The 17,871-nt window shown below is 37.1% G+C and overlaps 1 protein-coding gene across 2 annotated transcripts in view; it reads right to left on the bottom strand.

Annotated features, from left to right (window-relative positions):
* The window catches only part of LOC121732887, a 48,824-nt gene extending 36,546 nt beyond the window's left edge, over window positions 1-12,278 (bottom strand). For both annotated transcript variants that reach the window (XM_042122907.1, XM_042122908.1), the window contains exons 1-2: window positions 12,064-12,278; window positions 11,838-11,983 (exon numbers count right to left, since the gene is read on the bottom strand). In XM_042122907.1, the coding sequence (XP_041978841.1) occupies window positions 11,838-11,983; window positions 12,064-12,112 (195 nt within the window). In that variant the 5' untranslated portion in view covers window positions 12,113-12,278. The remainder of the gene's footprint in view (window positions 1-11,837; window positions 11,984-12,063) is intronic.
* Between the last annotated feature and the right edge of the window lie 5,593 nt (window positions 12,279-17,871).

The following is a 17,871-nucleotide window of genomic DNA, read 5'->3' as shown; positions in this document are numbered from 1 at the left end:
AAAGTGACTGGTGTGCGGTGGCTTATTCGACTGTGATTGTACAGTACGAGATTTTGGCAGCTCAAACTCATTCGCACCGCAGTTTTAGTTCACGCATACTGCTTTCAGTCAGAGCCAGTTGACCCGAACGCATCGATTAACTAACAGAGTTCAATTGATGAACGTTACACAGTTTATGTGGCAAAGGAAGGTTTACATTTCAAACGAAAATATTAAGGTCTATTATTTCTGATTGCCATGAGTTTCTTGCTACTTCCCACCGTGAGGTTCTAAACCATACTTTGAAATGGTTTAAAACAGGTCTTCTAGGTGTTAGACAAAAACTCATACTCACCACTCTTCTGGATCTTTTGCTATTGCCTAAGTTCATAAAGAATAAAAAAACTTTCTAGAATTCCTGTTAGAATCGTAGACAAGAAATATTAAAATGACTTCCTACTCGCGCACGTGTCTAAAATGTGGGTTATGACAATTTACATTACAAAATGCTCTATAAAACATCCATAGTACAAGACGAAGCTTTCAGGAGTAGACAGTAGACACGCTTCTGGCAGTCTCCAACTCTGCAAACTTTACAATCGCTAGGGTTGGTGCATTTTAGTTAAAATTAAGCATTGATAAGTATAATGAGACAGTAGAAGCATGCAATATTGATGATTTCAAAAGAAAAAATATTACTTAAAAGATAAAATGAATTCTAATCCTTCACGGAAACTAATGTCTAACAACTCGATAGTTAACGAGATCCTGCGCTAGATAATTGAAATACTTCCCGTTCTGTGTAACAATTCATTTAACGAGAGAATTAATTAAAGTTGTGGTACAACCCTAGCCCGCTCAGCGAGGCGAGGCAGTAGGGGCGTTCGCGGACGACCTACTTTTTATGTATTTATGTAGCAGCTAATAAAGGTTTTATTGTGATCCTTATCATCATCATCTTATATGCTCCAATAGGCCGTTCCTTATTGTAATCTATTCTTATAGGTTGTAGTATCTTTAGTTTTATGAGTCTTCAAATATTCTATGTTTAAGCCTCTAGTGCCCAGTTTATCTTATAAACTTATGTCATAAAACTTTAAAGGATGGCAATGGCGCAATCAAACGCATCCAGTGGAAGCAACGGGTTCATCTGTTATTTGCTTGGTTGAGCATCTTAAAAGGTAAGATAATAATCGACTAGACGAGATGGCACTAAAAGGAATAAAGCACACAACTCTATCGTAGAACTATGAAGCCAACAATTCAAACCACGAATAAACCAGAGCTTTAAATCATTAAACTGAAGAATTTATCTGAGTGATAAATTACAAATTGAACTGATATCTTATGAAGTAGACGAATCTCAAAGTTATAAGGACGGAATTTATTGCTCGCTTATCCCTTCGTCCGAGGGATTTGCCGGAACAAATGTGTCCACCGTAAACATTCCACGTAAAGAATGGATATTAAAAGGAATCAAGAGGAACAAAGGAATCTCAATTGAGTAAAGTATCATTGAAATGACGCCCGCAACTCCGTTGCGCCAAAATTTGCTTGTTTCGCGGGAACCGTACACTTTTTCGGTATGAAAAGTATCATAATAATATTATAATATTATTTTATACGTGGGAGAGCCATGCCTCGGCACGAATGGGCCGGCTCGACCGGAGAAATACCACGTTCTCACAGAAAACCGGCGCGAAACAGCGCTTGCGCTGTGTTTCGCCGAGTGAGTGAGTTTACCGGAGGCCCAATCCCCTACCCTATTCCTTTCCCTACCCTCCCCTATTACCCTATTCCCTCTTAAAAGGCCGGCAACGCACCTGCAGCTCTTCTGAAGCTGCGAGTGTCCATGGGCGACGGAAGTTGCTTTCCATCAGGTGACCCGTTTGCTCGTTTGCCCCCTTATTTCATAAAATAAAAAATATATCCTTTCCCACAACTCAAAGTATGTCCATACCCACAGACATAGATCAATTTCTGATAGCAGACTAAAGAAAGACAAGCATTGCTCGTCGTTTAGGAACGCGATGTGGCACGCGAAGTACATACACATGCGGTATCTATCTTGATCTATGTCTGTGTCCATACCTAATTTCAGCAAAATCCGGTTTAGCGGTTTGAGCGTGAAGACATGTGAAGAGACAGACAGACACACTTTTGCATTTATAATATTTGTATGGAATTCATATTGATTGAATTTACTTCACATCTATAATACCTCTTCGAGCTGTTCTCCTACTTTTTGATGACCATAAAATGGATAAACGATCCACCTCCGACGGGCGACGAAGCAGCCGGTGCGGCCTCGTCAAATCTGAACCGAACTGGTATGCAGTGCTAAATTAGAGATAATCAATTGATCGCTCTGTCTCAATAAAACACGAACGGCGGAGGAGGACAGAATGATCGCACGTCATTTAGAGGCTGCTAGCCTTATTACTATTCGTATTCTAAATCATCATTGTCACTGGCTGGCATCTTGTTTTGAGCCGCAGACGACAAAATATTGCCTTGATTTAAAAGGTTAGACTCGCTGAAAATAAGAATTATTGTGCCTATCCCCATGTGTGTGCACGTGTCCAGTCTGCGGGGCTAAAATGGTCACATTTAGCAATTCCTCTCATTCAGCAAATGAATTGTCAAAACTGTCAAACTAACAAATATCAAATTAGTACATATTACTAAATATGAATTGCAAGCAGACTTGCATTATGCGATTTTAAAAGAATGAATCATAACATGATTCATAATATGATTCTTCAAAGCGACCATTTTAGCCCCGCAGGTTGGCCTGCGATCAGTTCGACCGGACCGATCAGCCTCTGTATAGAGGCTTTTTCAACCAAAATGACGCCCGCAACTCCGTTTGTTGCGCAAAAACTATCTCCTTTCCCACTCTCAAAATATCTCAATACCAAAGTTTATCCAAATGAGTTAAGCCGTTTGTGTGTTAAGAGGTAAGACACAGACAAACATGCACGCTTTCGCATTTATAACAAGTAAACACTAAGGGCCTGTTTCATCACTTCCTGATAAGGCTATCCACCAATTAACTTGACAGATCGAGTATGGAGAATCTGTCAAAAAAGTTGTGAATAGCCTATTAGGCACTTTATCAGAAAGTGGTGAAACAGGCCCTTAGGATAATGACGTGAGTCGTGACTAAGTAAAAGGCGGCAGACAGATTATCTGCTCAGTAAGCTGAACCATTCAATCCCTACAATTACGTTTTGCGATTTTGCGATCGATCGTTTCGATGTATTGCAAGTGCTTTGCCGGATCGGTCTTTTAAATACTCGCCAACGTAATTATTAAATACAAGGGACGTACGTTTTTGCAGTATTGACCGGCTATTTGGTTTAATGGACGTACCGTCAATGCGAGCCCTTACAGGCCTTAATTTCGACGACAAAAGGACCATTTTTGTATATCCGAGGACAAATTACAGTAAACGAATGATTACTGTGCGATGTTAAACAACTTCATGAAAACACGAACTGATTAAACTTGGCAAAACTCATTTATACGTTTTCATTGCATATGTTTTTGATGTTAAAGCAAAGCATAAAATTAAAGCAAAAGCATACATATAGCATGTTAAAGCATAGCATTAGCCATTAAGCGAATTACATAAAATTTGAAGAGTCCCAGGAGGTTAAAAATGTCCTCACTTTGAGTGCCCCATTGGGTTTGAAGCTTGCGATATTCAAGTTGTTTTTGCTAAATTCTTGTATCGCTAGAAATTATGTAAAGCGAAGTACGGCACGAAGAAAACTATCGTTTGATACCATCGGGCTTTTAATAGAACATTTGCACGAAAGCCAGTGAGGGACTCTATCGATAGATGTTTTTATTTTAATATCATTTTATGGGCGGCAATTATAAAAATACGGTTTCAAAAACTGTTTAGTTGAAGTTCAGAAAATATTAATGAACTCTTTCAGCAACGCTACTTTTTGTAGCTCCGACAAAGTTGAAAGATTTGTAAGGCTAAATTTTGCCTCTACTAACGTCTAACCGTTAGACTCTAACGCATACAGGGTCCAGATAGTCCAGACTTACGGGGCGGGGCGGGCCGGTCAATTTCGCTGCAAACGATAACACAAAGGGATATTACCAACGCACACGGTGGGCAAAAATACCGCGCCGCTGGTGCCCGGCGGGCACTGGCGAGTGGCGGCGCATGTGCGCGGCTGCCCGCCGTGGATCACACAAACCAGTTTACATGCAGTAATGCAGACGGCATGTGCTTTGTGTACGCGGCGCGGGCAGCCGCAGATATCGACGGGCGTACGCGGCGAAATTGACCGGCCCGCCCCGCCCCGCCCCGTCGTCTGCAAATCGCCTAAATTAGTTCCTACCAAGGAACTAGTTGTGTGCAATGCATATTCCAATTTCCATAAAGTGAATATTAGTCGGGCCTAAGTCCTAACTATGAAACGAAAACTGCACTTCCTTTGAAAAATTAAAGTGAAACAACAGCAATGTCACACCGTAAGTTATTACGGCGTGTGCAGACAAAGAAAAAACTTCACAGTTAAAAAATATTTCAACGTTCATAAAAATAAAACGCGAGGGAAAAACAATGGTTGAAATGAAATGCCTTAGGCGGAATGGGCTATGCAAATGACGTCTCCAAAACGGATATAAGATAGGGCGATAAGGGCGTATGAGGGGTATATACGAATAACTCGATGCATATATTTGAAAAATCGATATTGACCCAACAATTTCTAGGCCGACTGTTACGACTAAGCCTTAGATTGTCCCAGCGCGGCAGCGTAGTGATATGTGCCAATACACAATGAACATTCAGAGCACTCTTCGGGAATGGCTTACCGATTATTATCGATTTAATCTTTGAGCATCACTATCACCAATCAAATGTCATCATTAGATAAGCTTACTTATATCTAACAAAACAACGACAACCAGTTTAAGCGAGTTTTGTGTGAGATATCCCATACTGCCGTGGTATGACTATAATGCCGTTAACTACCAAAACCTACTTTTAAGTTATGAGTAAAAAACGCGGTAAAACTTTAAACCTATGTAACTCCTCAATGACAAAACCGATTTGAGATCGAAAAGCACCAGAACATACATAAAAGAGATACTTAATATCTATTAATATGCGATCTTCTTAGAATTTATTTATGAATTAAAAAAAACCCGTTTTTCGTTTTAGTTCAACATTAATGTTTCTTTCTTTCATCTATAATTTGACATAAATGCCGTTACGTATACCTTAACGGCATTTTAGTGTTTCTATTCTTAATAAAAACGTTGTCTATTAAAACACTACAAACATTTTCTCATATGTTTAGCTAAAATGTCGTTATAGTACATAACCCTGATTTAGCTTAATATCAAGTAATACGAGGGCTGCTATTTATGTATCCGGAACTGGCCACTTACAAGAACAATATTTAAAAAGTAATTACAACATTTGAAAATAGAACTCTTTGGTTGAAGAATACATTTTGTTTCATGTGACTGTCAATTATTTTTCCATTGTGGCGTCATTTTGAAAATTGCGTGTCTTCATTTGCCATGGATTTAACGCGTGAACATTTTCGTGCAATGATTTACTACGATTTTCGGCGTGGGCTAAATCAACAACAGTGCTTTATTCAACTCACCGCTACTTTTGGAGATGAAGCACCATCAAAAACCACTGTTTATCACTGGTACAGTGAGTTTAATCGTGGGCGGTCTATGCTCACGGATGAAAATAAAGAAGGTCGCCCAAAAACAGCTGTTGTCCCACAAAATATAGATGCTGTGCGGGAACTAATAATGCGTGATCGTCATGTTACATATCGCGAGATAGAGGCGTCCTTAGGCATAAGTATGACGAGCATACATAAGATATTACACGAACATTTGGCTGTAAAAAAAATATGTTCGCGTTGGATTCCGCACAACTTGACAATCGATCAAAAACGGGCTCGTGTCGATTGGTGCAAAAAAATGATAAAAAAATACAACCGTGGTACGTCAAAAGCCGTTTATAATATCTACACAGGTGATGAATCTTGGATCTATGCATATGACCCCGAAACTAAACAACAGTCAACGGTGTGGGTGTTCCAAGATGAGCCGAATCCAACAAAAGTTACTCGTGCAAAAAGTACTTTGAAGCAAATGGTCGCCTGTTTTTTTGGAATTAATGGACATGTGGCTACAGTGCCATTAGAGAATCGTAAAACGGTTAATTCTGAATGGTATACGACCATTTGTTTACCAGAAGTCTTTGAAGAAATAAGAAAGGACAACCGACAACGTAGAATCATATTACATCACGACAATGCTAGCTGTCACACCTCAGCTGAAACAACTCAGTTTTTGGAGGGTCAAAAGATCGAATTGACTGGTCATCCGCCGTACAGCCCTGATTTGGCACCTAACGATTTCTTTTTATTTCCATACGCGAAGAACAAATTACGTGGTCAACGTTTTTCGAGCCGCGAAGAGGCTGTTGATGCGTTCAAAATGCACGTTTTGGAGATACCTCAATCAGAATGGAAAAAGTGCTATGAAAATTGGTTCCAGCGTATGCAAAAGTGTGTCGATCATCGCGGCGAATATTTTGAAAAGCAATAAAACCATATTAAATGATATATGTTTGTTTCTTTTTTTAATTCCGGATACATAAATAGCAGCCCTCGTACAGAACTAACTTATGTTAGTCTTTAGTGCTGTTATTGGTATTTTACCGCATTTAAGTCTAGTAAACTACAAAATTTATATGAATAACTCCACTCATTGTTCCGCTAAAACGCCGTTACACTATTTACTTTTTACGTTAACGGCGTTATAGCGACAAAAAGCGAAAAATATTGCATTGTGATATTTAACTATACGGAGTTAAAGTATTAAATAGGGATCATATTTTGTAATAAATTAAAACCCATCCACCCACCCATTGAGCATCTTAGATAGCTCTATAGTATATCTGGGAGCATGGTAGTGCTCCAGCCAAGCTGTTTAGCAAAGGAACGGCCGTAGCATACTTTTTTCGAAGCGGTTCGCGGCTTTTTCACACCCTCTTTATCTTCGATGTTAACAAAGCTAGGGATTTAGAATTTCGGTGACTAGGAGCAAGTATTAAAACTAGCTAAACCTCCAAATTACATAACATTTCGATAATTAATAGTTACGGATGATCAAATTTACTACATTTTGTCACTCACTGTCTGACAGATCATCAAAATTCTAAGGTAGAAGTACGAGTACCTTACAATTTTGATGACTTAGATTTGCAGACTTAGAACCTTGAAATTTGGCAACAAGGTAGGTCGTTATCCACAGTGAAAGGAAAAATTATGAAACTGGCCAAGTGCGAGTCGGACTGGCGTACATAGGGTTCCGTACCGTAAATTTGTATGGGAGCCCCCCTTAAATCACAAGTTTATGTACTTTTTATTACTTATTATTAAAGTTGAAACACAATTAAGTATTTTCTGAAATTTTAAAAAACCTTACTTTTACCATTATGGATATAGAGCAAAAAAGGGCAAAAAACGTGTTTGTTGTATGAGACCCCCTATTAATAATTTATTTTATTTTAGTTGGACTATTAGCTTTTATAGCGACAACAAAAGTACATAATTTGTAAAAAAATCAAATATCTTCTCGAGATCTAGCCTCGTGACACACGGACGGACGACAGACAGACAGCGAAGTCTAGACTCATTAGGAATAGGCTCCCGTTTTCATCCTTTGGGCAAGGAAACCTAAAAACTGAAAAGTATAATATGACTTTATTAAATAAAAGAAAAGATTTTTATGTTTGTGGCTTTGCAAGAACATTAAAAATGAGTTTCGACTTCATAATAATTATTTTACGTACAAAAGGAAAAATAGTGAACAAAGTTAACAATGAAACTATGATAATTAAATTCGATTAAATCTCAAATCAGAACTGCGAATTACGATGTACACTCCATACTCGCTCGATAGATGGTGTAGCACTCCCTTTATATCGCGGTATTGTTTGTTTGCGGAGTATAATTATTATGGTTTAAAAATATCTGGAATAGGTTGTAATACTCAATCGAAAGTAACATCGATGCACGAATAACCTCCTGAAAGTTCAAAAGTTGTTGGGCTATCGTCATAGAATTTGTACTTTGTAGAAGTACCTATAACCTGTTATTATCAATTATTAATTTTACGACCTAGAATATATACCAAGAGATAGAGAATGAGTGCTAAGCTAAGTACAGAAAAGTTTTAACGTGACCTGAAAAGAAAAGAAATGAAATCCCACCAAAACATTAAATGTAAAAAGGAGCCAAGCAAAATATTGCATAGCCATGCAATATATCTATCATAAAAAGTTTTCAGATCACATTCAAGCCAAGCCTTCAACTTATTTTGTAATTTAAATCAACATTCAGTGAATTTATTAATAGTTTTCTTTATTTTATAATTATTATAGTGGCTTGGCAATGAGCTCTAGAGAAATCATCAGCGACTGATTGGATTTATTGGGTACCATCGTCTACATTACATGTCATTACATACTAAAAAACACTTTATGCTTGCCGTTTGTGTAAGTATGAACTACCCCAAATATGAAGTTTTATATTTGTTTTTCTTGTGCTCATTGCCGAGCCACTATAATAATTATAAAATAAAGAAAAACTATTGATAAATTCACTTAATGTTGATTTAAATTACAAAATAAGTTGAAGGCTTGACTTGAATGTGATCTGAAAACTTTTTACGATAAATATATTGCATGGCTATGCAATATTTTGCTTGGCTCCTTTTTACATTTAATGTTTTGGTGGGATTATACTTACAACTAATTTGTATGGACGTTTAGCTCAGTGTACTTAATACAAATATCACATTAATAAGGTTAAGCGTATTACATGCGCAAAAAAGGGTAATATGACGGCATTTTCATTAATATTATTTCCGAAACTATTCAACTTATCAAAAAACCGCTTATGTAGGTCGATAGAGAATTTTTTTCTTATTCATGTACAGTCAAAACCTGAAAATCGACCAAATGTCACTTAACGGCATTTTTGTTATACCACGGCAGCATAGGGTTGGATGGTAACTTGATCGAGTCCAGGCTGTCCTATAAAGGGTAGAATAAGGGCTTAAATGTTCGACCTGGCCTGGCAAAATAAAATTAATTCAAGAGCAGAACAATAAAACATAGCCACAGGCGTCACAAGTGCGAAGTGCGCAGATAAAAATAGATTTTCCGCCAAATTGAGCCATCAACCAATTTGCTTCGTGCGCGGGAGCAATCATTTGCAGTCGTAGCACGCTGTAAACGACTCTAAACAGTACAATTACAACAGTTTCCACTAAATCGGTCTTTGCTAAATTATTTTTAATACCGACGGCAGACGGGACGACGCTCAGCCAATTAGCGGATGACGCCAGAGACTTGTGCTTCAAAATTGGAGTGTTTATTTGCCAAAAAATATGGTACACAGAGGGGCTAAAATGGTCACATTTAGCAATTCCCCTCAAAGTCTCAATCAATTCATCAAATGAATTGTCAAAACTGTCAAACTGACAAATGTCAAATCAGTACAAAAATACATAAAAAATACAGAAATGAATTATTGCAAGCATAGTTGCATTTTGCGATTTTAGAAAAATGAATCATATTATGATTCATAACATGATTCTTCAAAGCGACCATTTTAGCCCCGCAGTACTCTAGATGTTCACACACTTCCTAACGTCGCCGCTTTAAGAGCCCATATGACCCTAACTTGACTACATACTTTAACGTAGATCTCAAAATCTGTAAGGTCTAGAAAACTGATTTTTTGACACAAGTAACTTCAGTTCATAAAGATTAAATGCTCAACACGAAAACACGATTACTCAAAAAATGCTCGATAGTTTCTTTTTTACAAAAAACCTTGTTTTAGACACATTTTTGCTTGGATCTTCGAAGTTTGCTGTCTTTTCTTTAATATTTTTTAATATCTAAAAAGGTATTGATAAAACCTAAATTTGCTCAAAACACTTTTTTCATAATCATTATAGTTCGTCTTTTATTCAAGTAAAACTAACTCGGCGATGATTCCGCGACGTCCTTTTTCACCTGGCATATGAAAGACGGGCGTGAGTGTGAAGAGAGAAGGACGATGTTTGATTTTTAGAGTCAGGTGAGCTCTTAACTGCATTTGCACTACTTTGAGGAAGTTTCGCGGTTCCGATTTAGGGGGCGCGGCGCAATTCTTGTATCAGAGGCGCAATTCTAATACCTCGAATGTCACTCGCGGGGAGATCGAAGCGACTTTCGAGATATCATGATTCATGAGAAGCCTGCGGCTTACTTCTCTAACTTCTGTGGCTGTCCCGAGATAGAGCTGGCCGAGCAGGACACTCTATAAACGAGGCACGAGAATCAATCCCGACTTCAAAACTTACTTTTATATAAATGTTTCTTGTCTGGCATTGTACCTCCGTTAACCACAATAAAACACGAGAAAGAAAAAGGTGTGAATCTAAAAGCGACGTAACTCTCGCCATTCTAAGAAAAATAGATAAAGGTTTATTTTCAGATAAACCCCAGCAAGTTTTTCTTTGAACCTCAACAAAGAATTAACCTAGCCCACTGAGGTCTGAGAATAAGCTGCGATAAAAATTCAGTTTTGAGCAAAAATATAACAAAATTGTTATTTTAATTACTAAGTAAGTATAACATTATTTTCTTAATTCTTGCTTTGTCCACAAATTATTATACTATGTCAAATTTTATTCTTGTGATATAAAAACGTGTGAGCTTTAAAAATATTATTATTGTAAGCTAAACTGGTTTATGAGCAAAATATTTTATTACATAATATGTGTTAGCTTGTAATCCTTCTATTTTATTGTACAAAACTACTGCCATTTTTTTTTCTCCAGTGTTTTTAAAAGGAGGGATTATAATACTGTGCTTGTAACTTCTAAAGCAAAAAGTTTGAACTGTCAACTGGCCATTTCAATAGTTTTTACTATTTATTAGGAACTTGCTGCATTAAAAACAGCTTGCATACTTTTTTTTCTCAAATACATTTTTAATCTAAATTATTATAAATATTAAACATTTTATAATTTATATCAAGGTCTACATGTATGTACTTACAATTTACATAAATATCTAATGTTGTTAAAAATATGACCCCAGTTATGTCAAGAACAAGGTCAAACAAATCAATGTTTACAAACTGCCACATTTCAACAAAACTTAGCTCTATTTATTTAGCTCCAAGGTTAACAATGCAAAAACCAAGCAGAGTACATTGAAAAAAATGTACATATTGTTTTAAAGGATCATTACATTTTTAACATAATTAATTTATTCATTACATGCAAATTAATTGATCTCAATGCAAGTTTCATTTTTAAAACAGCAATTGTCATTATTATCCTATTAAGTGATTGTCTGTTTGTTACCTTGGTTCACTAGTTTATGCTCAATTAAATTGGGCAATAAATTTTAATGAAATTTGTAATATGGGTACCTTAAGTCCCAGGATACAAAATAGGCAAGTTCTAATTACCAAAAAGAGTATGGTTTCCACACAACTAACAATTTTTAGAGTAAAAACATTTGCGCTAGGCCTCCTGTAGTATATTTTATGTCATAAAATAATATATTTTTAATGCCTGTATTAACAGATGGGTTTATTCATTACTTTTCCTAAATATATTTGAATGATTTATAGATAAGAATCCAATTAAAAATATCAAATATATAAGGCTGGCATTTTTCATAATTATTGTCTTAAAAACAATGGGAGTTTGGTAGTCACAATTTTTGGTCTTTTCTTACACAACATACTCCTGTAGTGGTACCAGTATATAAAGTGAAGACTCACAAGTACTTCGTGGTGTGTGCGATTCCCCCTGTAGACCCATAGGACGTTGGCAGGCGGGCTCAACTCGCCACAAGGTATCGACACATCGGTCCCCTTGTCTGCAGCCACCTGCCGTATCTCCACCTCATCCGCCTGGGTCCGAACAGCTGAACAATCATCCAACTATATTAATCGACACCGAACGGCATAATATTATAAAAATCAGCCAAATATTCACGATATTTACCTTCCAACCCGAGGCAGAAGAGTGGTACCAATAATTGCCCAAGTAACATTCTAAACTATCTACATCTAAACTCTAAGAAAAAATCCCAACCCCTATCTAGCGAAAAAGTAAAAAAGATTTTTTCTAACTAGTTTATTACATTACACAAAAATTTAGACGACGAAAGGCGAAATTATTGGAAACAAATCTCACAACAAACGTCTACACTCCATTGATAAAAGCCATAGACTAGAAAATGTCAAAGTTGAAAATGACAGTAGGAATAGGCGTGAAGTTGCCCATTTTGACAATAATCATTTACGTCATTTTCGAAATTTTGACATGTTATCAGCTGTCACTCTTTGTCTATGGCAAAGATGATTACAAAAAATCATAGACAAGAAAGATATATAGATTTTCCTAAGACGTTCAGTGTTGCCAAATTGTATATTTTTAAGTCTTAAATGGTATATTTTATATCCAACGTTTTGATAACGTTAGTGTACCCGTCGAATCAAAGCGGTAGCGGCCATTGACCTTTTTAGTCTAGGAGCTATATTAAAAATGCTTGTAATGCATTCAGTTACCTTAAAAATCTTAGAAAGACACAGATTATTATAAATTCGTCGGAAAACGTCTTGGTAACTTTTAAGTGGCCCATTCACTATCCTGCATTGCAGTCTACCGGCTTATGCAGGATTGTGAATGGTGTCGCAGGCCAGCCGCCATGCAGGCCTGCGTCACCATTCACTATTCTACATAAGCCGGCGGACTGCACGGCGGCCTGCTGTGAATGGGCCCTTTTAGAATGATAATTTACAACTTTTTATGAGTTCAAAGTGATATACTCAATTCACATTGAGTATATGCAAAATACGATATCGCCCTAAGGCTAGGAACATTTTGACATTCACACTTCATTGTCAATCGCGATTTTACAGGGCGAGCGAAGTGAGCCCTAGTTTAGGTATCCCACAAGCTTTAAAGAACAACGAACCTTATTGGCGTACCTGTCGTATTTTGGTGTACACCAATGAAACATACGCCAATCGAAATAGAAGATGTTTACAAATAATAAATATTTTTTGACAAAATGTCGTAAATAATATACTTTCTCAGTTATTTCAGTTTGAAAATGTAAAATAAATAACATTTTAGATATAGAACCTGAAATATTTCAAAAAGTATAACATTTACGACATTTGATCAAAGAATATTTGTTGTTTGTAATTATTTTCTCTGTCGATTGACGTATGTTTCATAGGTATACACAAGAATATGCAAAAAGGTTCGAATTCTTTTTGTGATGCACCTGTCTTCCGAAAAAACTTTCACAATTTTTGATTATACAGGTTGTAACAAAACTAAGCGATAATACTTTAGAGTTTAGGGTGTGTACAATATGTTCCTTGTAAAGAATTCACTGTGAAAGTAGCAGCGATGAAAGACCAACTTTTTTTTCACTTTTGTATGGGGAAAATCGTAACGCCGCCGCGCGACCGCCGCTCCGTGGTGCTTGCCCATACAAAAGTGAAAAAAAAATTTGGTCTTTCAGCGCTGCTACTTTCACAGTGAATTCTGTACAAGGAACACATACAGACCCAAAAATTTTATCACTTAGTTTTGTTACACCCTGTATGTAGATGTATTATCATCAGCCAGTAAAGGTTTTTTATAAGTAGACTAGCTGTTGCCCGCGACTTCGTCCACGTGGACTTCAGTTTATAGCGCGCGATGTCAACAAAATTGGTGTCAAAAGCTTTTATAAAAAAACCCTGGTACCCCTTAAATCAATACAGCTGTGCAGTGTGCACACAATAAGTATTTCATTTTTTTATATTAAACTTTATATTTTATGCCAAATTTTAAAGCTTATTTAGCCCTCCAATTACACAACTTTACCCATAAACTATTTATCATTGATAGATTTAAGGTTACGTCACTGCACAGATAAAGTACTGACTTATTTAATACCGTAGAATAGATATAACAATCGAAAAAAATCGAAACTTAAATGTAAGATGATACCACGTCTTATAGAAAGACTTTTGAGCAAGCGTCAGCGCGATTTAGAAGACGCACGGCGCCATCTATTATGAACTGTTGGAACTAACTCAATTTGAACAAATTTACGCATTTTCACCCCCTTACAACCCTTTTTTCCAGTTAAAAAGTAGCCTATGTCCTTTCTCAGGCTTTAGACTATCTGTATACAAAATTTCATTACAATCGGTTCGGTAGTTTTGGCGTTTGGCGTGAAAGCGAGACTGACAGACAGACAGACAGACATACAGAGATACTTTTGGCGTTTGGCGTGAAAGCGAGACTGACAGACAGACAGAGATACTTTTGCATTTATAATGTTAGTATAGATTATGTGCACACTGCACATCTGTTTTTGGGTATTTTGATTAATTAAGGGCCGCGCTACACCGGAATGGCAGCGGCGAGGCGAGCACTTTCAGCGCTGCCATTCTGGTGTAGCGCGGCCCTAAGAGGGGTACCACTTACCAGGGTTTTAAAAAGTTTTTAAATTTGACACATTTTGTTGACACCGCGCGCTATAAACTAAAGTCCACGCGGACGAAGTCGCGGGCAACAGCTAGTGTTACAATAAAGTAAAAAATAAAACGCCATCTGTTGAATCGTATTAGAATTAAATGGTATATTTTATATCCAACGTTTTGATAACGTTAGTGTACCCGTCGAATCAAAGCGGTAGCGGCCATTGACCTTTTTAGTCTAGGAGCTATATTAAAAATGCTTGTAATGCATTCAGTTACCTTAAAAATCTTAGAAAGACACAGATTATTATAAATTCGTCGGAAAACGTCTTGGTAACTTTTAAGTGGCCCATTCACTATCCTGCATTGCAGTCTACCGGCTTATGCAGGATTGTGAATGGTGTCGCAGGCCAGCCGCCATGCAGGCCTGCGTCACCATTCACTATTCTACATAAGCCGGCGGACTGCACGGCGGCCTGCTGTGAATGGGCCCTTTTAGAATGATAATTTACAACTTTTTATGAGTTCAAAGTGATATACTCAATTCACATTGAGTATATGCAAAATACGATATCGCCCTAAGGCTAGGAACATTTTGACATTCACACTTCATTGTCAATCGCGATTTTACAGGGCGAGCGAAGTGAGCCCTAGTTTAGGTATCCCACAAGCTTTAAAGAACAACGAACCTTATTGGCGTACCTGTCGTATTTTGGTGTACACCAATGAAACATACGCCAATCGAAATAGAAGATGTTTACAAATAATAAATATTTTTTGACAAAATGTCGTAAATAATATACTTTCTCAGTTATTTCAGTTTGAAAATGTAAAATAAATAACATTTTAGATATAGAACCTGAAATATTTCAAAAAGTATAACATTTACGACATTTGATCAAAGAATATTTGTTGTTTGTAATTATTTTCTCTGTCGATTGACGTATGTTTCATAGGTATACACAAGAATATGCAAAAAGGTTCGAATTCTTTTTGTGATGCACCTGTCTTCCGAAAAAACTTTCACAATTTTTGATTATACAGGTTGTAACAAAACTAAGCGATAATACTTTAGAGTTTAGGGTGTGTACAATATGTTCCTTGTAAAGAATTCACTGTGAAAGTAGCAGCGATGAAAGACCAACTTTTTTTTCACTTTTGTATGGGGAAAATCGTAACGCCGCCGCGCGACCGCCGCTCCGTGGTGCTTGCCCATACAAAAGTGAAAAAAAAATTTGGTCTTTCAGCGCTGCTACTTTCACAGTGAATTCTGTACAAGGAACACATACAGACCCAAAAATTTTATCACTTAGTTTTGTTACACCCTGTATGTAGATGTATTATCATCAGCCAGTAAAGGTTTTTTATAAGTAGACTAGCTGTTGCCCGCGACTTCGTCCACGTGGACTTCAGTTTATAGCGCGCGATGTCAACAAAATTGGTGTCAAAAGCTTTTATAAAAAAACCCTGGTACCCCTTAAATCAATACAGCTGTGCAGTGTGCACACAATAAGTATTTCATTTTTTTATATTAAACTTTATATTTTATGCCAAATTTTAAAGCTTATTTAGCCCTCCAATTACACAACTTTACCCATAAACTATTTATCATTGATAGATTTAAGGTTACGTCACTGCACAGATAAAGTACTGACTTATTTAATACCGTAGAATAGATATAACAATCGAAAAAAATCGAAACTTAAATGTAAGATGATACCACGTCTTATAGAAAGACTTTTGAGCAAGCGTCAGCGCGATTTAGAAGACGCACGGCGCCATCTATTATGAACTGTTGGAACTAACTCAATTTGAACAAATTTACGCATTTTCACCCCCTTACAACCCTTTTTTCCAGTTAAAAAGTAGCCTATGTCCTTTCTCAGGCTTTAGACTATCTGTATACAAAATTTCATTACAATCGGTTCGGTAGTTTTGGCGTTTGGCGTGAAAGCGAGACTGACAGACAGACAGACAGACATACAGAGATACTTTTGGCGTTTGGCGTGAAAGCGAGACTGACAGACAGACAGAGATACTTTTGCATTTATAATGTTAGTATAGATTATGTGCACACTGCACATCTGTTTTTGGGTATTTTGATTAATTAAGGGCCGCGCTACACCGGAATGGCAGCGGCGAGGCGAGCACTTTCAGCGCTGCCATTCTGGTGTAGCGCGGCCCTAAGAGGGGTACCACTTACCAGGGTTTTAAAAAGTTTTTAAATTTGACACATTTTGTTGACACCGCGCGCTATAAACTAAAGTCCACGCGGACGAAGTCGCGGGCAACAGCTAGTGTTACAATAAAGTAAAAAATAAAACGCCATCTGTTGAATCGTATTAGAACTAAAATGTTCATTGCATCGATATATTTCTGGATTTTTTATAATATTATACATAAAATATGTTTAAGATTTTTGAAATTTTATTTTAATACACATCCAAGACCCAGGAACATTGAAAACTTTTTGTTCCGCCTGCGGGACTCGAACCCAGGACCCCCGGGATGAGCGCTGGCCACGCGCAATGCGAATTCATTTTCATCGATATTTTCATGGAAATAAGATATTTTCCCACATCAAAATGTAGCCTATGTCCTTTCTCAGACTCTAGAATAACTGTATACAAAATTTCATTGCAATCGGTTCAGTAGTTTTGGCGTGAAAGCAAGACAGACAGACAGACAGACAGAGATACTTTCGCATTTATAATATTAGTATGGATGTGTTATCATCAGTCAGCCAAGATATTGTGACGACACGATCGCTCACAAAGCTCGGCTTTTAGATGGTATAGAAAATGATGCAATATGATAAGTTTTATTGACAGGCCAGAGTCCAGTGACCACTACCGCCTTGATTCGCCGGTATATAGTAAAATATACTTAATAATTTTTACTAATTTTAGAAACCTTTATTGATTTTGGTTTAATATTTACAGGTATAATAAAATATGCCAATTTCATTTAAATGTGCATATGCATCTTTTGATGACTTTTTCACCATCACCTTAGTAAGGCTAACCCAGCCCCGGATCTAGGGGGAAGGCAAGCCGGGGTCTATGCCCGCGCGGCATTGAATTCAGGGGGCGACCAAATTCACACTTCACGGACTAATGGGCAACTCATCATTTATTTTACTTAGACCACGGAATAAATAATAACACAAGTAGATACAGCAATTTCATGTCCATATCAACTTGACCGATACCCTGAGCATGGAGTGAGACGTACTGCACGCAAGCTGCACGAACATTTATTATTCGCGAGGCGCGTAAAACTTAACGTTTTTAAAGAGCAAGCTCCGGTTTTATTTGGTCATATA

This window comes from Aricia agestis, chromosome 13 (assembly GCF_905147365.1).
Source record: "Aricia agestis chromosome 13, ilAriAges1.1, whole genome shotgun sequence".
In the NCBI taxonomy this organism is placed as follows: Eukaryota; Metazoa; Arthropoda; class Insecta; order Lepidoptera; family Lycaenidae; genus Aricia; species Aricia agestis.
This window is presented reverse-complemented; position numbering and strand designations above follow the sequence as displayed.